At 42.3% G+C, this 20,674-nt stretch overlaps 1 protein-coding gene across 2 annotated transcripts in view; it reads right to left on the minus strand.

The window, feature by feature from the left end:
- The window catches only part of SLC34A2 (solute carrier family 34 member 2), a 52,764-nt gene that overhangs the window by 22,431 nt on the left and 9,659 nt on the right, over positions 1-20,674 (minus strand). The window contains exons 1-7 of one of the 2 annotated variants that reach the window (XM_058193212.1): positions 17,786-17,899; positions 15,825-15,936; positions 15,547-15,684; positions 13,278-13,406; positions 10,387-10,530; positions 6,958-7,069; positions 3,004-3,199 (exon numbers count right to left, since the gene is read on the minus strand). In XM_058193212.1, coding sequence (XP_058049195.1) covers positions 3,004-3,199; positions 6,958-7,069; positions 10,387-10,530; positions 13,278-13,406; positions 15,547-15,684; positions 15,825-15,936; positions 17,786-17,824 — 870 coding nt within the window. In that variant the 5' untranslated portion in view covers positions 17,825-17,899. Of the gene's footprint in view, positions 1-3,003; positions 3,200-6,957; positions 7,070-10,386; positions 10,531-13,277; positions 13,407-15,546; positions 15,685-15,824; positions 15,937-17,785; positions 17,900-20,674 lie in introns of those variants that run through there. The other variant, XM_058193213.1, reaches the window with a different exon arrangement.

Here is a 20,674-nt window from a genome sequence, read left to right on the forward strand (position 1 = left end):
CGGTTCTGACCAGATCTCACGATCCAGTAGCGATCGTGGCCAGTGGCTTGGCAATCCGGTAGTGATTGCCGAACCACCGGTGCCACCCGCTACCCAGGTGTCATTACTTCCTGGTTTTAACCAGGAAGTAATGTGTTTTTTACCTTCTGCACATGCACAGAAGGTTTTGCGCATTGTTGTGTCCCACTCCTCCGCTGATGACCGGGTCAGGGAAATCCGAATCAGGCGTGCCTCTGCAGCTCTGCCAAAGTCCTAGCAAAGTTCTTAAGGCAGGCAGGAGACCAGAAAGTGACTTCAGCAAGATATATTAGACTTTGCCTGACTCAGAGAATGCCAGAAAGCAGATCCTTTATATAGGCCATGGGGTGTGGCTCCATGACTCAGCACTTATCCAGGCCTGCCCCTCCCTTCCTTCTGTCACCACCGCCTATCAATTCTTCTGAAGCGAGGGTCACTCCAGTCTGCAGCTGTTGGTAATTGACCTTCCTCAGGCTCACATGCTGTGGGGGAGGGGGAGGGGTCTAGTTGCTCCGTTTGCCTGGGCATGGAGCCAGAGCTGGGGGCTGGAGGTACTTCTTCCTCCTCAGCCTGTCTGGGCATGGAGCCAGGGCTGGGGCCGGGAGGCATACTAGGACATTCCTCAGCGTTCGGAAGCAGATAAGAAGGCCCCGGCTGTGGTGAGATTGGGCGAGACACAACACACATGTGCAGAAGGTCTGTGCACGAATGTGACATGTGGACTTCCGAGCTGGTAAAGAAGGTAAGTAGATTTCATCCCTGCCCAGAGTAGGGTTTTAATTTTCTGAAACATCCAACAAGATGTCCAATGAGGCTTCAAAGTTTCAACAAGTCTAACATTAGGTATCAAGAATCTAAGATTCCCAACTTAGCTGGGATCCTGAGGTTGGAAAGACAGTTGTTTCCATATTCTTTGCAGCATGCTTCTCAACAATAAAACCAGGGGTGAAATTCAGCCAGATCGCGCGATCTGGTAGCGCCAGTGGGGGGAGGTTCCGCCCATCTGCCCGGACATCATCTACTTTGGTTTTTGACCCTCTGCACATGTGCTGAAGGCTCTGTGCATGTGTGGAGGAGGCACGTGCAAGCGTAGCGAGCGCCTGTGCGTGCTCACCTTTGCGATCCGGTAGCGAAGGTAAGTGCATTTCACGCCTGAATAAAATTCATGGGGTACTTGTCCGAAAGGTGTTTTTTCAAGGGGCAACTGGACTTTCTTTGTTTTTCCTTGAAGACTTTTTGCTTCTCACCAGAGAAGCTTCTTCAGTTCTGACTGAATGGGGGAGAACGGAAGGGTTTATATTCCTTGTAGTCCTCTGGTCGTTAGTACTCTCTCTGAGAGTCGTTGAGGCCACTTGGAGGTTTATCGGAGTCCGTTCATTCCCCACCATTCAATCAGAACTGAAGAAGCTTCTCTGGTGAGAAGCGAAATGTCTTCAAGGAAAAACAACGGAAGTCCAGTTGCCCCTTGAAAAAACACCTTTGGGACAAGCACTCCATAAATTTTATGAGTTTTATTGTTGAGAAACCGGCTGCAAAGAATATGCAAACAACTGTCTTCAAGAGGCAGGTGGACTTTCTGGTTTTTCTTTGAAGATGTTTCACTTCTCATCAAAAAGCTTATTGAGAAGAAGGAAGAAGAAGGAAGGAAGGAAGAGGAGAAGGAGGAGGAGGAAGGAGGAGGAGGAGGAGGAGGAGGAGGAGAAGATGATAGAGGAAGAAGTGGGAGGAGGAGGAAGAGGAGGAAAAGAAGAAGAAGAGGAAGAGGAAGATGATAGAGGAAGAAGTGGAAGGAAGAGGAGGAGGAGAGGAAGAGGTGGAGGAGGAGAAGGAGGAGGAGAAGAAGATGATAGAGGAAGAAGTGGAAGGAGGAGGAGGAGGAGAAGAAGAAGAAGAGGAAGAGGAAGATGATAGAGAAAAAAGTGGAAGGAGGAGGAGGAGGAGGAAGAGGTGGAGGAGGAGGAGAAGGAGAAGAAGAAGAAGAAGATGATGATAGAGGAAGAAATGGAAGGAGGAGGAGGAGAAGCAGAAGAAGAAGAAGAGGAGGAAGAGGAAGATGATAGAGGAAGAAGTGGAAGGAAGAGGAGGAGGAGAGGAAGAGGTGGAGGAGGAGAAGGAGGAGGAGAAGGAGGAGGAGAAGGAGAAGGAGAAGGAGAAGGAGAAGGAGAAGGAGAAGGAAAGAAGAAGAGGAAGATGATGATAGAGGAAGAAGTGGAAGGAAGAGGAGGAGAGAGGAAGAGGTGGAGGAGGAGAAGGAGGAGGAGAAGGAGGAGGAGAAGGAGAAGGAGAAGGAGAGGAGAAGAAGAAGGAGAAGGAAAGAAGAAGAGGAAGATGATGATAGAGGAAGAAGTGGAAGGAGGAGGAGGAGGAGGAGGAGGAAGAAGAAGAAGAAGAAGAAGAAGAAGAAAAGAAGAAGAAGAAGAATGGAAGGAAAGGAGGAGGAAGGAGAAGGAGAAGAGAAGAAGAAGAAGAAGAAGAAGAAGAAGAAGAAGAAGAAGAAGAAGAAGAAGAAGAAGAAGAAGAAGAAGAAGAAGAAGAAGAAGAAGAAGAAGAATAGAAGGGAAAGGATGAGGAGGAGAAGAGAAAAAGAAGAAGTAGTAGTAGTAGTAGTAGTAGTAGTAGTAGTAGTAGTGGAAGGAGGAGGAGGAGGAGGGGAAGAGGTGGAGGAGGAGAAGGAGAAGTAGTAGTAGTAGTAGTAGTAGTAGTAGTAGTAATAGTTGTTTCTTGGATGAGAAGCGAAACATCTTCAAAGAAAAACCAGAAAAGTTTTTCAAACCTTTTTTCAAGGTTGCCTCTTGGGAAAAACAACAACCACTTGGGACAACCATGACCTGGATGGCTGAGAAGCTCCTGGATGTTATGGAGAGCTTTTTTCTTTCTTGCATTTTTTCATTTTTTCCATTCCTAGCGTTCCATTAGTGAAGGAGAAAGAGGGGTCTCAGCAATCGGTCCTAGTAAGCATTACATAAATAAGGGAAAAATTTATACCTGGATGATGAGTTTTGTGAAGGGATCCGTGATGACTTTTAGCAATTCAGGGGCATTTTCCCCGCTTTCCAGCTGAAACGAGTCCACAATAAGGCTGGTCAGGCGGAAGAGATACTGAGATACAACTTCGATGGGCAAGAGTACAAACACAGAAAGCCAGTTAAAGAAATCGTGGACAGTGGCTCCTGCAAAGGCCCTGGAGACAGACGGACAGAGAGCAATCAGGAGAAGGTCAGCAGAAAGGCAGCCAAAAACATAAAAGAGGTTCAACAAAAATAACGTATTCTTTTTCTTCAAAAATATGATTGACAACACAGCCAGATAAGAGGCTTCCTGTGTCTGTCTTTCTATATTCTTTGCTTCATGGATTTTCTGGAATAAGAATAGAACATGCAATGGGAGAACACGATGATAATTGATAACGTTTGTTGTTCTTCTGTCCAAATTGATTTTTTTCCCCCTTTTTAGGACCTCTCAATCCCTTTATTCAGGGTGGAGTTGAGGCGACTGAATGGAGCTGAGAATTTACTGGCCGGATGCCCTTCCTGACTCCTACTCAGAGTTCACAGCAGATATTTTCTCTTAGCACCCTGATAGAGAAACATCTGTCACTGCCTAGGATCGAACTCTCAACCTTCCTTAGTGGGAGGGGAGTGTCTTCACATCTAGGCCACCGCGCCATTCTGGTCAAATTGAATGAATGGTGATTACTTAATAAAAACCTTCCCAAATTCAGGTGGCTTCTGAGTTTGTGATGGCGCCTGTCTGAATATAGGTTCTATCAAGCTGAAGCATTATCTATATATATAAAAATGGCTCGCTCTCTCTCTCCCTCTCTTTCTCTCTGTGTGTGTATGTGTGTGTGTGTTCCAGCATAACTCTGGAACGCCTCGAGCAATTTCAACCAAACTTGGTACACAGATGACTTACTCTCTGGAAAAAAATACTGTGAGAGTAAGACACCCCTAACACCCCTCAGGGTGTGTGTCTATGTGTGTATGTGTGTGCATGTTCCAGCATAACTCTGGAACGCCTGGGCCCTGCAATGAAAAGGAATGAAATATATCTATAGTGTCAAATCACAGTACTTTTGACAGTGATAGTGTGCATTTTGGATTCAGGTTCTGTTAAGATACAGCCTGTTGTGCCTTAAAATGGCTTCTACTGTACAGCAGAATGGAGTTGCCATGGTAACGGCTTCACAGTATGCCACGAGAGGGCTCCCTCTGGGATTGGGATAAATAAATACCCGGTTATCAGCCATTATAAAATAAACCCAACCTTCCTCAGCTATGGTACAATTCCAGGAAAGGTTTATTAAATTCGTAAGCCACCTGTTCCAAACACACTTATGGCAGCTTAGATCCTAGTTCAAGGAATGGCTTTTGAGGAAATCATTGTTTAGATAATTCTTCCTGTTGGCCCTTTGCTTAAGGTTCTGAAGCAAGCCGAGCAGACTTGCTTGAGGAGTTTAAGAAAAAGACTCATTTCTTGGCATACGAAAATGAATCCTGAAAATATTGGAAGAGGTAAGTGCCAAAATGCAATTTAAGCAGAAGCGGGTGGCACATGAAATAACAACTGGTTCACCTCAGCACCGAAAATGTGAGCGCGCGTGTCCGTGTGGCCTTTCGCGCATGCACTTTGCTCAAATGTGTGCTTGCACGCATTGCATGCGGCTTAAAAAACGCAGCTAAATAGGATGGCATAGTACCGGGGCGGGTGCTACCAGTTCGCCTGAACTGATACGAACCGGCAGCAGCCCAACACTGAATTTAAGGCCTATTTCACTGATGTCTACCGAAAGGCAAAAAAAAAAAAAATACACAAATTGACATTAGGAGAAAAAAAACTGTAGGCTTTCAAGTTTATCTAAGGTTTTCACGCTGAGGAAGAAACGAAGAAAAATTATAATTTGTTTTGATAGACGCAAATCAAATCAAAACGTTCATCCTTTCCAATATCCTTTCCTTTCAACTGCATAATTGTCAGAGCGTGCTGTAACTTATAACTGAAGTGCAGAGACAAGAGGCTGAGTGAAGGAGAGTACAGGAAAAACTCAAGGAATTATTTACCGCATTGCATTAAAGCAATGGCCATGAGGATATAATTAACTTTTTATAACATAACATAATAACAGAGTTGGAAGGGACCTTGGAGGTCTTCTAGTCCAACCCCCTGCCCAGGCAGGAAACCCTACACCACTTATTGATTGTTGGAACAACTTGCCTACAGAAGTTGTGAATGCTCCCACACTGGAAATTTTTAAGAAAATGTTGGCTAGCCATTTGTCTGAAACGGTGTAGGGTTTCCTGCCTGGGCAAGGGGTTGGACTAGAAGGCCTCCGAGGTCCCTTCCAACTCTGTTATTATGTTATTTTATGTGAATCAATCAATACACTATTTTGTTTTCCGGGTGAAGGATTGTGTAACGTTCTAGAGGGGGGAAAAAAAAACATTAAACCCAAAAGTTTAATTGCACATTTGCCTCTCCAAATCATTTTTTTTACCTGTTTTCAAACTGCTAGGTTGGCAAACGCTGGGACGAGAAACGGGAGCTCCCCCCGTTACGCGGCACTAGGGATTCGAACCACCGAACTGCTGATCTTTTGATCGATAAGCTCAACATTTTAGCCACTGAGCCACCGCATCCCTCAGGATTGTTATTCCAGATGGCATAAACATTTACATTTGTACTACTTTTATAGGTTTTCTTGGGTTGCCTTTCTTGGCAGTGACACTGTTACCCTTATTGCTATTAACATGTCTTAAGATAAGAATCTGATACCTTCGACTGTACAATGATTGAGACTAAATTGATTTTGAACTTAATAACAGCAGCAAGACTGTTGATTGGACAATAATTGGAAGAAAAAAGAAGTACCTACAATAGAAGAATGGATATTGAAAGTTTCCAATTTGGCTGAGATGACTAAAATCTCAGCCTTCTTGAAAGACAGTACTCAAGAAAAATATTTAAATGAATGGAAGAATTGGATTGATTATATTCAAAATAGATATCAGATTAAGAGATTTCAGATTGCCTTTGAATGAAGGATGTTGTTTTTGATTTTAGTGGAAGAAATCAGGTTATGTGAAAGAGAAGGATTATAATAGTGTTAGATTCCAAAAATTTAATGTATGAATGTTTGTTTATTGAACTATACCTTGTGTTTGCTCCGGGAAGTCAGGGGAGAGGGGGTTTGGAGGGGAGGGGAGGAGGAGGAGGGGAGGGGAGGGGGATGGGAAGGGAAAAATTTATATGTTTTCAATTTAAAAAAAGAATAGAATAGAATAGAATAGAACAGAAAATAGATTAGACTAGACTAGACTAGACTAGACTAGTCTAGACTAGACTAGACTAGACTAGACTAGACTAGACTAGAATAGAATAGAATAGAATAGAGGAATGAAGGAATAAATAGAATAGAATAGAATAGAATAGAATAGAATAGAATAGAATAGAATAGAATAGAATAGAATAGAATAGAATAGAATAGCAGCAAGACTGTTGATTGGACAATATTGGAAGAAAAAAGAAGTACCCACAATAGAAGAATGGATATTGAAAGTTTCCAATTTGGCTGAGATGGCTAAAATCTCAGCCTTCTTGAAAGACAGTACTCAAGAAAAATATCTAAACAAATGGAAGAACTGGACTGACTATATTCAAAATAGATATCAGATTAAGAGATTTCAGACTGCCTTTGAATGAAGGATGTTGTTTTTGATTTTAATGGAAGAAATCAGGTTATGTGAAAGAGAAGGATTATAATAGTGTTAGATTCCAAAAATGTAATGTATGAATGTTTGTTTATTGAACTATACTTTGTGTTTGCTCTGGGAAGTCGGGGGGGGGGGTTTGGAGGGAGGGGGGATGGAGGGGGGAGGGGGAAAATGTATTTGTTTTTGTAAAACTTTTTCAATAACAAAAAAAAAAAAAAGAATTGGATACCTTCGAAATTCATTCCTGTCTCCAGCCTGCATGAGTGCCACAATGGTGTTTGTAACCGACGTCCCAATATTGGCTCCCATTATGATCGGGATAGCGTGCTTAACACTCAATACTGCAAAAATAAATACATATAATAATGATTACAGGTGAAAACGTGACAAATGAAAACTATTGGCTCATACATGACTGCTTCAGTGCATGGAAGGTACCGAATTCTAGGCCTCCCAATTTCTTTCTACCAAACATTTGTATAAACAGAGTTTATAAAGGATGTCTAAACAGAGGCACAGAATCAAAGTCACGTGAGGTATTAGTACCGCTTTATAAAACCTTAGTTAAGGCCACATCTGGGATGCCGCATCCAGTTTTGGTCACCCACGTTACAAAAAAGATATTCAGACTTTGGAAAAAGTGCAAAGAAGAGCAACTAAAATGATTAAAGGACTGGAGACTGAAACATTTGAAAAACGGTTGCAGGAATTGGGATATGGACAGCCTAGAGAAAAAGAAGGACTAGGGGGAGGCATGATAGCAGTCTTCCAATATTTGCAGGGGTAAAATTCAGCGGGTTCTGACAGGTTCCGGAGAACCGGTAGCGGAAATTTTGAGTAGTTCGGAGAACTGGCAGGTACCACCTCTGGCTGGCCCCAGAGTGGGGTGGGAATGGAGATTTTGCAGTATCTTTCCCCTACCACACCCACCAAGCCATGCCCACCAAGCCACACCCCACCGACCAAGCCACACCCACAGAACCAGTAGTAAAAAAATAATAATGAATTTCACCACTGAGTAGTTGAGGGGCTGCCACAAAGAAGAAGGGATCAACTTATTCTCCAAAGCACCTGAGGGCAGGACAAGAAATAATGATTGGAAAGAAATCAAAGAGAGAAGCAACGAGGAGTTAAGGAGAAACTTCCTAACAGTGAGGACAATTAACCAGTGGAACAGCTTGCCATTTGAAGTTGTGGGTGCTTCACCACTGGAGGTTTTTAAGAAAAGACTGGACAACCGGCCATCTGAAATGGCATGGGGTCTTCTGCTTGAGCCGGGGGTTGGACTAGAAGACCTCCAAGGTCCCTTCCAGCTCTCTTCTGAACGACTGATTGAAATCAAGGCTTTCTTGTTTGCAACTGGCTCCTAATTCAATTTTTTTTCTCCTCTCTTTGTATTGTGTTGATGCGTTTTCAGAAACTTCAGCAGAAAAAGGTTACACACCAGAACACACGTGGAGAGTCAGGGTATTTCTCAATAAAATTTCTCATAAATCAATAGCATGTCTACCGTTATTGACAGAACTGGGTCTGGCCGTTACACGTATGTAAGCAAGGATCACTCTTTTCCCACATGCTTCTATCATGGGTTCATGTCTATCATGTCTTTCTCCAAAGCCATCTTCACCATTCAGCAATTCATTGGATGAATACAGTTGTAAGCAAACCATGAGCCCAATCTCACCAGAATGAAATATAGAATAAAAGAGCTAGAGGGAACCTTGGAGGTCTTCCAGTCCAACCCCCTACTCAAGCAGGAGACCCTATACCATTCTGGACAAATAGCTGTCCAATCTCTTCTTAAAAACTTCCAGTGTTGTAACACCCACAACTTCTGGAGGCAAGTCCTTCCACTGATGAATTGTTCTCACTGTCATGACATGCCTCCTTAATTCGAGCTTGCTTCTCTCCTCTTCCCCCCCTCTTCTCAAATATCAGATAGCTCCTCAGATATTGGAAGATTGCTATCACGTCTCCCCTAGATCAACCCCAAGTAAGTTTGGAGCAAAGTTGGAAGTAATCTAGCGCTTGGTAAAAAGAAACAATATGCAGGAGATAACCACCAAAGAAACCTTTTCAACACAACGCAATGCAATACAATACGATAATGTAATTTATCAAGTGATTATTAAGCGAAAGCTCTATTTTAGACCAGCAGATTTCTCCTTTTTCCTTCTTGTTAATATATATATATATTTTTCTTGAGGAAATGACTGAATCAAGAGTTGGGCAATTACAAATTGAGTCAGCCTCTCGCTGAAGATTGGGTCCATTTATTTTTAGGACTGCAAAAGAATAAGTTTTATGGTATCTTCTAATTTAAAGAAGGACGTGACAAAACCCAATTTGTGTGTCTTTCTTCATCGTTGTGTGGGAAACAGAGCTGTATTGTTTTTACAGAATGGTAAGAAGTCATGATGGCCTGTGAACAAAATGTGTTGTATATGTTTCTAAACTCATGAGCTAGGCCAGGGGTCTGCAAACTTGGCTCATTTAAGACTTGTAGACTTCAAGTCTTTGCTGGCTGAGGAACTCTGGGACTTGAAGTCCACAAGTCTTAAAAGAGCCAAGTTTACAGACCCCTGAGCTAAGCTGAAGCTTGAGAATTGTACATTGGAGCTAGGATTAGAGGCCTCTGCTATGCTAGAAACTGGCCATAACCAGAATTTGCTGATATGATAATTACTCTAGAGACAACTCCTAGGAACTAGGACCATAAAAGCAAATTCGTAAATAAGGGCAGGGGGAGATAGAATTAGAGTAGTGGGAGATGTAATCAGGGGTGGAGATAATGTATTCATTTTATAGACATTTTGGATAGGTTGTGACATTACAATTACTAAGCCAATGAAGCAAAAGTGATATTCAGGTGGTTCAGCTCGGTTCGGGCGAACCTGTAGCAGCCATCTGCCCCGGCTATATGCCGTCCTATTTAGGCACGTTTTTGAGGCCGGGCGTATGCGTGGAAGGCCAGGTACATGAGCAGAAGTGGGGGGGCAACCGGTGGTGACAAAATGTGAAAACCACCGTTGCAATGAAGGAAAGGTGGGAGGTAAATTTGGAACGGTACTTAAGAGAATATAAGGCAAATGTGTCCAATGTACCTGCGTGCGCCTGGTCCACCCACTTTGTAAAGTGAAGAATAAAAGTACAGTTGTTTCAGAGGTGGGTTTCAGCAGGTTCTGACCAATTCTGCAGAACCGGTAGCAGAAATTTTGAGTAGTTCGGAGAACCGGTAGTAAAAATTTTGACTGGCCCTGCCCCCCCATCTATTCTCCGCCTCCCGAGTCCCAGCTGATTAGGAGGAAATGGAGATTTTACAGTATCCTTCCCCTGCCATGCCCATCAAGCCATGCCCACCAAGCCACGCCCACAGAACCGGTAGTGAAAAAAATTGAAACCCACCACTGCGTTGTTTTCCCTTGGAAGTTTTGGCTGGGAATTGTTTATTTCTAGACTAGACAACAAACCCCACATTTGTAACACTGGTAGGGAAAAACAACACTGTCAGAATTGTCCCCTCCTGCTTAAAATACCCATAGTTATATGAGAGGCTATTTCTGAGCGGACTGCTACTTTTTGTTATTTCCTTATTTTGGGGCTGTCAAACTCTCAGAAGAAGTTATAAAATCCAAAATCTGCTCTATCGTTGACTTACGCGAAGAAGACACCATGCTGACAATGATAGAAGACGACGTGCTAGAACTTTGCACCATGACGGTTACCAGAACGCCGATGACCAGGCCTGCGACGGGGTTTGATAAGACGGAACCATCCTTGAAAATGTCTCCTGCTGCTTTGCCTGTAGAAAGAAAACTTACAGGTAGTCCTCGACTTGCGACAGTTCATTTAGTGACCGTTCAAAGTTGGCGGCAGCTGTGGAAAAAAAGTGACTTATGCACATTTATCACACTTAACGGCCATTGCTGCCTCTCTCCATGGTCAAAAATTGGATGCTTGGTGACTGATTCATATTTATGACGGTTGCAATGTCCCGTGGTCATGGGATCACCTTTTGCAACCTCCTTATCAGCAAAGTCAATGGGGAAACCAGGTTTGTTTAATAACTGGAGTGATTCACTTAACAACTGTGGTGAGAATGGTCATAAAATGGGGCAAAATTCACTTAAGTGTTTCACTTAGCAATGGAAATTTTAGTCTCAATTAGGGTCGCAAATGGAGTATTACAGCTTTAAATAACCTTCATAACACTAGAACCTCCATAACAAAAAGAACAATATCTGGAGATGAACTGATGCACCTCACAGGTTGGGAACCATAGCATAAAGGACAGACATTTATTAGATATTCTGTTTATATAAAGCACCACACAGAGCAAACAAAGAGTACAGTCACCATGTGCTTTACTGCTCAATTGCTGTATTTAACTGCAACAGGAAACAAGAAACTACTTAGAACAAAAGAGTATAGAGTATATACCATAGATCCAAACTTGTAAATACTGTCATCTACTGGTTGAATACTACTGTAGTTGTTGCACAGAAATACATTCCAACAACGTTATTTCACCAGTTTTTCAAAGATGTGAAAAATGTCCCTTAAATTGTATTTAACTATAATACCTGTCTTCATAGCATGCAAGACTTGTACGGAAGGGAACTCGTTTCCTTAACTAGAGATGAAGATTACAATGGTTCCCACAAGTTTTTGCATATGGGTGTGTACCCCGATTTACCTAGCTCAAATGTCTAATGAAAGGTGTTTTTATGTATTGAATCTCATGGATAAAATGTTCTCCATCACAACTTGCATTACCAAACACTTGAGGCACTAGCTCAAGAGATTAGTTTGGGTAAGGGATTAAGTCCTAGATTGGCAGCTACCTGCCAGTAGTTACAACAATGCAGGTTGAAGGAAATAAACAGGTCTCCTCCCACACCACACACCACACCTACAATATCCCCGTGTGATTGACAGCTCTTATGCCCAGGGGGCCTCACAGACTTGCTGTGTTCAACTAAGCCAGGAGTGGTATTCACTTAACTTCACTACTACTACCTTGCGCAGACCGTCAAAAAAGGAATGTGATGACGTCCAGATGGGTGGGCGGAGTCTCCTACATCCGCCGCTACCAGTTCACCCGAACTGGATAGAATCGGCTGAATACCACCACTGAACTAAGCGAGCCGAGGAAAAACTGACTTGAGCCAGCCTCACTCCAAGAACCCCTTTGAGATATTAAGGCTCTACATACAGTGTCTTTTACGGGCGTCAAATGGAAGAATAGTGAGTCAATTGACAGCTAATCTCCTAAATGGCATCTCAGTCCGGAAGAAACCTGGGAAATCAAACATCTCAGTGTATTCAAAGTGACTACACCTTAATTGACTTGTTGTAAATAAGTCTGGGAAATTCCTCTTTAAGTTTCCTTGTTCGGTTCAGTCAAATATTAAACATATCTTATGAAATCAATTTTGTTCTGTTTTCCTTGGGATAGTCCACCTGGGTGAGGTTTAGCAACAAGAGAGAGTAAAAATGCCAGGGCACAGAACATCCCCTACGATGTGTTTTGCTATCCCGCAACGAGTTGGCCATGGCAAGTTGGCCTTGTTGTGTCCAAGGCCCAAGTAGTGATTACTAAACACAATCCAGTCCTCAACAAACTTATTTTATTAAAACAGCTGAGAATTCATTCTCAGCTTCGTCCAAAATAAAATTCTTCATAACCAATTCATCGACCTTATCACCAACCTTTGGCAACCTGCCAAAAGCTTTTCTTAGCAAAACCCCCACAAAGTTCAAGAGACACTGACAAGAAGCACGAAAATCAATGTTGCTTTTCTACAAAGAACCCAATGGCTCGTTACTGCTCTTTTAAGCCTTATGGGAGTGGTCAATCATCTCCTGGCCTTACTCCTAAGTCGTCCTTTTTGCTTCAGCTGCTCTTGCCTTCTGGCAGCTCTTCGCATGCGTGCACTAGGAACAGGCTCCTCCTGTTCCTCTGCCTTTCTGCTGTCTGCCTCTGGAGGCTCTGGAGTCCGCATATCGCTCCCAGATGGCCCTGGCCACATCTCTGCCTCTGATGCAGAGTCCTCGTCCGGGCGTTCCCCTGATTCCAGGACTGGCCTATCATCCTCCCCAGCCTCCTCCCTGTCTGACTCCGTTGCCAGGTCTGTGGGCTGCTGGCGGACCACAACAGGCTTTGGCAAGTTGGCCTTGGCAAGTTGGCCATGGTGAGTTGGCTATGGTGGGTTGGCCATGGTGAGTTGGCCATGGTGAGTTGGCCATGTGGCTAATTGGCCACAGCGAATTGTCACAGACCCATCTACGTTTACTATCCTTAGTGCCAATAATCCTGATTATCTAATGGCTTAAAAACAGAATTCTTTTTGATTCTCTTCGAACTGCCATAAATGCTTGTTGTAACTTTATCTGCACATTCCTCGGTCTTGAAGGGCACTTCTTTTTTGAGTTAGAGTGCTTAAAAAATATTTATCCTGCACAAGTGAAGGCGATAGGACTTTCTGTATCCTTAAATCAAGTACATTGTGATAGCTGAATTGGAGATACTTGAAATTCTTGCCTTACCTCCAACTAACTGGAAGGCAGAGCTGAGCACATCCAAGGAGCAAACGAAAAAGTAAAGCAATCCGAGCAGAAGGATAAATTTCCCGATGCCTCGCAAAATATAAATGACTTTGTGTTTTCCATCAAGCTCTGCAAAAAGACAAAAGGAGGGTTCATGTGTGATCAGCACCAAATATAAGCCTTCCAATCGCAAAAATCTCCTCTATAAGTTCATGGAGCCAAGGTTGATATCATGAGCCCTGTGGATAATAAACCAGAAGGAATGTTCTCATCATTAAAATTTAACTTTAGCTAAAAGGAGGGTGCTTTTCTTTTTTTTTTTAACAAAGCTTTACAAATAGCCGTGTTTTAAAAGGGCCCTTTACTTTCAAAGAGAAAATAGCATTTTGTGTTTAGATTCTTTTATTGATAGAGCCCATCCTATTTCTTTTAGCATCATACATACATACATACATACATACATACATACATACATACATACATACATATACAGAGGGGGGGGAGGGCGAGGGAGGGAGGGGGGTTTGGAGGGCAGAACCCAGGAGGTCCCTCTGGCAAAAGCCCGAGTGAATTTCAGGGAAGTCAGAACCTTAGCTGAAATATCCACCAACTCTTTTGGAAAATATGCTGTAAATCCAAATTTTAGGATTCTCAATCATTTAAAAAAAATAATAATAATCCCACCCCTCCCTCCTTTCCTCCCTCCCTCCCTCCCTCCCTCCCTTCCTTCCTTCCTTCCTTCCTTTGTATCATCTATCATCCATCTATCATCTATCTATCTATCTATCTATCTATCTATCTATCTATCTATCTATCTATCTATCTATCTATCTATCATCTATCTATCTATCTATCTATCTATCTCTATCTATCTATCTATCTATCTATCTATCTATCTATCTATCTATCTATCTATCTATCTATGTAGGTCTTTGGTTATTCGGGTTTTCTCCCGTGTAAAATTGGAAGTGTCTTGGCGATGTTTCGACGAAGTCTCATTCGTCATCTTCAGGCTTCAGCTTCGTGCTTCTGGGAGCTATCTATCTATCTATCTATCTATCTATCTATCTATCTATCTATCTATCTATCTCTGTCTATCTATCTATCTCTGTCTATCTATCTATCTCTGTCTATCTATCTATCTATCTACAGAGAGAGGAAGGAAGGAAGAGAGAAAAATGATGTGACATACCAAAAATCAGGTACGTAAGCACTATCAGGCCACATAAAGGATTGATTATATACTGTAAATTACATCAAAAATTCACGTTGGTTGCTATTTCCTTCTAGACGCTGACTTTCTCTACTGCAGCATAACCTTTGAGCATATTGAAGTACAATAACATTAATTAATAAAACATATCATGGTTCAGGCAGATCGATAAGATTGAAAGATGATATGACAGATGGATGGATGGATGGATGGATGGATGGATGGATGGATGGATGGATAGATAAGATAGATAGATAGATAGATAGATAGATAGATAGATAGATAGATAGATAGATAGATAGATAGATAGATAGATAGATAGATAGTAGATAGTAGATAGACGATAGATAGATAAATAGGTAGATAGATGATAGATAGTAGATAGATAGATAGTTGATAGATAGATAGTAGATAGATGATAGTTAAATAGATAGATGATAGATAGATAGATAGATAGATAGATAGATAGATAGATAGATAGATAGATAGATAGATAGATAGATAGATAGATAGTAGATAGATAGTAGATAGATGATAGGTAAATAGATAGATAGATAGATAGATAGATAGATAGATAGGCAGGCAGGCAGGCAGGCAGGCAGGCAGGCAGGCAGGCAGGCAGGCAGGCAGACAAATAGGCAGGTAGAGATACGTAGATATCTAAATATATATGCCTGATAGCATTTGCAGAATTTTTGGTGCTGTGCATTAACTGAGACTCAATTAGGAGACTATCAAACGAGGAGGAAGAGGTTATCACTTAATATTGCTCGGTTATCATTCGTAGCGGTGAGCCAGGCCGCATTTTGTCCTTCCACTCCGCCATTTGCTTTCCACGCAAAGAAACGAAAGAGAGAACGCTGAGGGTCACGGGAATGAAGAAATCATGCCATTCGAAGCAAAACCCATCCAAATGCTCTTTTCTACAGTAAGTCTCCCCTCCCCCACCCCACCCCCAGATATGTAACGTTCCATGAGAAGAACTTAAATGGAAGTTCTTAGAACCTGGGGAAAATGAAACAAAAGGCCATCAGTTCTGTGATGATAGAGGCTCACCTGACCACTGGATTCCGGTATCCTGAAGTTCTGGTAGGCTCCACGGATCTTCTTCTTCCTCTTCAGATGCAGCGGTCAAAGCAATGGTGGAATACGCAGGTAGAAGTTCCACCTGATTCACCTTGGAAACGACCCCATCTGATGGACCAAACAAGCAAGCCAACATTACCATCCGTTCGCCAATGGGAAATGTGGAAGTATTTTTTTTTTAAAACAGTTGTATTGGAGTTTGGATAGAAAGGAGAGAACAGATCAGAAGGCGGCGCTTCAATATTTACCTTTGGTGTCTTTCCCCTCTTTGTAAGACATGATCTTCTTGGGTTTTGAGGAAGGGTCTTCAATATATTTATTGGTGTCTGGGTCTTCCAGTTCAGGCCAGGGAGCCATCTCCTGCAAGACATTGAGGCCGAAGAGAAAGATTAATATTGAACGCTCCGCTATCGTATTTCCAAAGGTGCGTTAGGTCAAACTTGGAGAAACAGGCAAACCCGTTCCTTAAAAACGACTGGCTTAGTTGCAAACCATCATCTTAGGTATCTGAGTAGTTGGCTTGGTTTATTTATTTATTTATTTATTTATTTATTTATTTATTTATTTATTTATTTTGTCACAACAATATATATAAGTGTCATACAAAAAAATTATATAGTATATAAACATATATATGAGTAAATATTAGGAGGTATAAGCATATATATATATATATAGGAAGAAGAAAAGAAAAACAATAGGACAGGAACGGTAGGCACGTTTGTGCTCTTATGCACGCCCCTTATGGTCCTCTTAGGAATGGGGTGAGGTCAATAGTAGAAAGTTTTTGGTTAAAGCTTTTGGGATTATGGGAAGAGACCACAGAGTCAGGTAAAGTGTTCCAAGCACTTATGATTCTGTTGCAGAAGTCATATTTTCTGCAATCTAGATTAAAGTGGTTAACATTAAGTTTAAATCTATTGGTTGCTCTTGTATTATTTCAATTAAAGCTGAAGTAGTCTTTAACAGGAAGGACATTACAATAGATGATTCTATGAGTTAAACTTAGGTCTTGTCGAAGGCGACGGAGTTCCAAGTTTTCTAATCCCAGGATTTCAAGTCTGGTGGGATAAGGTATTTTGTTGTTTTCAGAGGAGTGGAGAACTCTTCTTGTAAAATATTTCTGGACACGCTCAATTGTATTGATGTAGAGATGTGATGAGGGTTCCAAACAGGCGAGTGGTATTCTAAAATTGGTCTAGCAAATGTTCTTCTGACTGGAAGCTAAGCAGGGTTAGGTCTGGTTAGTATTCAGAGGGGAGATTTTTAAGGAATCTCAGGGCTGTAGGCTAGCTTGTGTCCCTGAAGAAGATCACACAGAGGTCATAAGATAGAACGTAACTCGCTTAACAAACGTCTCACTCAGAAACATAAATTTTGGGTTCAACTGTGGCCATAAGTCAAGGACTAGCTGTCTCACCGTCCTCCAGCCAAAGGCAAGAAGAAGAAGAAATGGCCTTCCATAATCGTTCTGTTCTCATCAAAATGGGCTTTTTTTTTTTTTTTTTGCAGGGATCTCAAAAGCCACCAATGAACACCAACCCTGTGGAGTTGCATGTAGGATCGATGGAGCCAAAGGGGAATTTTATAAAAAGCCTCAATTACGGGGGACGGTGTGGTTTTTAACGATTGAGGCGGGTTTCCTGTTCGTGGCTTTTCTTGGGAATGGATGGGCTGCTGTAGAAACGAACAAATCGGTGGAGTAATTGTGGAAGGAGATTGTTGTAACCCAGGCCCCAGTAGGTCGTAGGAAACTCAGTCAGTGTAAAAACAAACAAACTTTATTCAAACAGCTGAGAATTATTTCATTCTCAGTGTAGTTCAACTAAATTAAAGCAAATTCCTCCCAACACAAATTCTTCAGTCCTATCACCAACCTTGGTCCAATTAGGCAAACTCCCAAAGGCCTTTCTTGGCAAAAGTTCAGAAGACACCGATACAAAACAAACGCAACAAGATAAAGCTATCAACGTTGTTTTCCGGCAAAGAGCCCAAACACCATTGCTGGTCTTTTAAGCCTTACAGGAGGGGCCAATCATCTCTTGGCCTTACTCCTGAGTCGTCCTCTTTGCTTGAGCTGGTCTTGCCTTCTGGCAGCTCTTCCCATGCGTGCATTAGGAACAGGCTCCTCCTGTTCCTCTGCCTCACTACTATCAGTCTCTGGGGGCTCTGGAGTCCGCACCTCACTCCCCGATGGCCCTGGCCTCACCTCAGCCTCATCGCTGTCTGACTCGGTTGCCAGGTCCATAGGCTGCTGACGGACCACAACAGAGATTCAAATAGGTGGCTTGACACCAGAGTTCCCTCAATGAGGAACTTCTTCCTCCATAGCTCTGGTGGGAGAAAAAAAATGTTGCAAAACTATCTAGGCTGCCAGGTTCTACTTCCCACGCCTCTTGCAAGTCACAGAGCAACGCATGAGAACACTGATCTCATGCTGATACAGTTCCTGAAGGTGGAAAAGACACCCGCTTTGGTTCTGGGTTGATCCTGCAGCTCACAAAACAAGCGGTAGAACTTTTACAATCAGGATAGAGCTGGGAGAGACCTCGGAGGTCTTCTAGTCTAACCCCCTTCTCAAGCAGGAGACCCTACACCATTCCAGACAACTGGCTGCCCAGTCCCTTCTTAAAAGGATCCAGTGATGGAGCACCTACAACTTCTGAAGGCAACTTCTGTTCCACTGGTTAATTGTCTTCACTGCTAAGAAATTTCTCCTTAATTCCAGGTTGCTTCTCTTCCATCCATTGCTCCTTGTCCTGCCTTCTGGTGCTTTGGAGAATAGGTTGACCCCCTCCTCTTCTTTGGGGCAGCCCCTCAAATACTGGAAAACTGCTATCATGTCCCCCATTAGTCCTTCTTTTCTTAGAATGGTCAAATCCTGCAACAGTTCTTCCTATGTTTTAGCCTCCAGGCCTTTGATCATCCTAGCTGCTCGTCTCTGTACTGTTTCCAAAATCTCAACATCTTTTTTTGTAATGTGGGGACCAAAACTGGATGCAGCATTCCTTACTAAAGATTTATAAAGCGGTACTAATACTTCGCATGATTTTGATTCACGAGATAAGTAACCTTCGGGTTACTTCTGAGTTAATTTTTCCATGCATTGCATCTTTGAGGCTATATCTGGAATTTTATGGTTAAAGGCATGGAGGAAAATAGACATCTCTTTCCTTGATCTCCCCTTTATTTCCGTTGATCTTTAATTTTATGCCTGGCAAACGCTTCCTGTCACCTTAATTTTAGCGACTTTATTCCCTATTTTAAGAGGGGACTGTTAATGCAGGTGTTCCTCAGCCACAGGTGTGCCCAAAATTTCTGTTGCTAAGCAAGACTGCTCTTAACTGAATTGTGCCCCATTTTACAAGCTTTCTTCCTGCGGTTGCTAAGTGAATCACGGCTATTATTCAGAGAGCAACTCAGTTGATCGTGTGACTATCAAGATGCTGCAGTGGTCATAAGTATGAAAAACAGTCCTAAGTCACTTTTTCAAGTGCCCTTGTAACTTCGATCACTAAATGAATGATTGTAAGTCAAGGACTTCCAGCAGTTGAAGCAGAGTTAACTTCCATTTATGTCCCAGCTACTTCAGGAGAAAACAAAGGATATATATTTGAGGAACTGACAATATTTGAGGGACTGCCACAAACAAGAGAGGGTCAACTCTGTTTTGATTCTACTCTATTCTCCAAAACACCTGAAGGCAAGGACAAGAAGCAACAGATGGAAACTCATCAAGGAGAGAAGCAACCTAGAATTAAGGAGGAATTTCCTGACAGTGAGAACAATTAACCAGTGGAACAGCTTGCCACCAGAAGTTGTGAGTGCTCCAACACAGGAGGCTTTTAAGAAGAGCCATTGTCTAAAATGGTATAAGGTCTCCTGCTTGAGGAGAGGGTCGGACTAGAAGACCTCCAAGGTCCCTTCCAACTCTGTTATTCTGTATGAAAACTTTTTCCCCCCCAATGAATTCAGGGGCTCTTAAAAGAACATGAAAGAATCATGCCTAAACAGAGTTAAATTTATAGTAGAAGTAGATGACTTTTTTTTTGACTCTGGACAGAATTCTCTCTCTCTCTCCCCCATCCTTCTTAATTCTCCTGCAAGAGACTTTTGCCATTTCCCGGGACATAAAGAAATAGAAATTTCTGTACGAGCTTCTATGCGCCTACAAAGTATTGTTTCTGACTCGCCAGCCATGACAGCACCATGAAAGAACAAACAGTACGACTTCATACAGTAAAATAACCTGTTATGGTTGTTGTTTTTAATTAAATTACAGAACACAGTAAAATTGGAGGGAAACCCAGAGAAGAAGGAAACAGCCAAAAATTTTCAAGCTACTTATTAACTCAGCAAGCAGTTAAGACTTTTAAAACTGCATATTCTAATTCAGAGTGAGCAAGGAGTTTATAAAGCGAGCCCAGGAAAGCGAAGTTGGTTACAACCTCTTTCAAAAAGTTTATTCCCTGGGGTGAAATCCAGTAAGTTCTGACAGGTTCCGGAGAACCGGTAGTAGAAATTTTGAGCAGTTCGGAGAATTAGTAGCGGAAATTTTGAGTAGTTTGGAGAACCGGTAGTGGAGATTTTGAGTAGTTCAGAGAACCAGCAAATACCACCTCTGGCTGGCCCCAGAGTGGGGAGGGAATGGGGATTTTGCAATATCCTTCCCCCTGGAGTGAAGTGGGAATGGAGATTTTGCAATATCCTTCCCCCGGAGTGGGGAGGGAATGGAGATTTTGCAGTATCCTTCCCCTGCCATGCCCACCAAGCCATGCCCACAGAACTGGTAGTAAAAAAAAAATTGGATTTCACCACTGGTTTATTCGTTATAAAATATAATCGTAATGTAGGATCGCTCTATTTCTATCAAAGTAGGATTCCCAAATAACCTAAGATGGGGTCTTGGAGGCAATCCTGGGATCAGTTAGAACTAATTAACTGATCTCAGTAAAATTGGAGTTAGACAAGCAGGAAGCTTCTATATATAGTTTAACCCCTGGCCCCATTAAATGATCAGTTACACAATGAAGAACACTTTCTGAATTCGCCACTACCTTGGAAATACAACTATGATTAGCTGCTAGGATCTTTTTAC

The sequence above is a fragment of the Ahaetulla prasina genome, chromosome 8 (assembly GCF_028640845.1).
Source record: "Ahaetulla prasina isolate Xishuangbanna chromosome 8, ASM2864084v1, whole genome shotgun sequence".
In the NCBI taxonomy this organism is placed as follows: domain Eukaryota; kingdom Metazoa; phylum Chordata; class Lepidosauria; order Squamata; family Colubridae; genus Ahaetulla; species Ahaetulla prasina.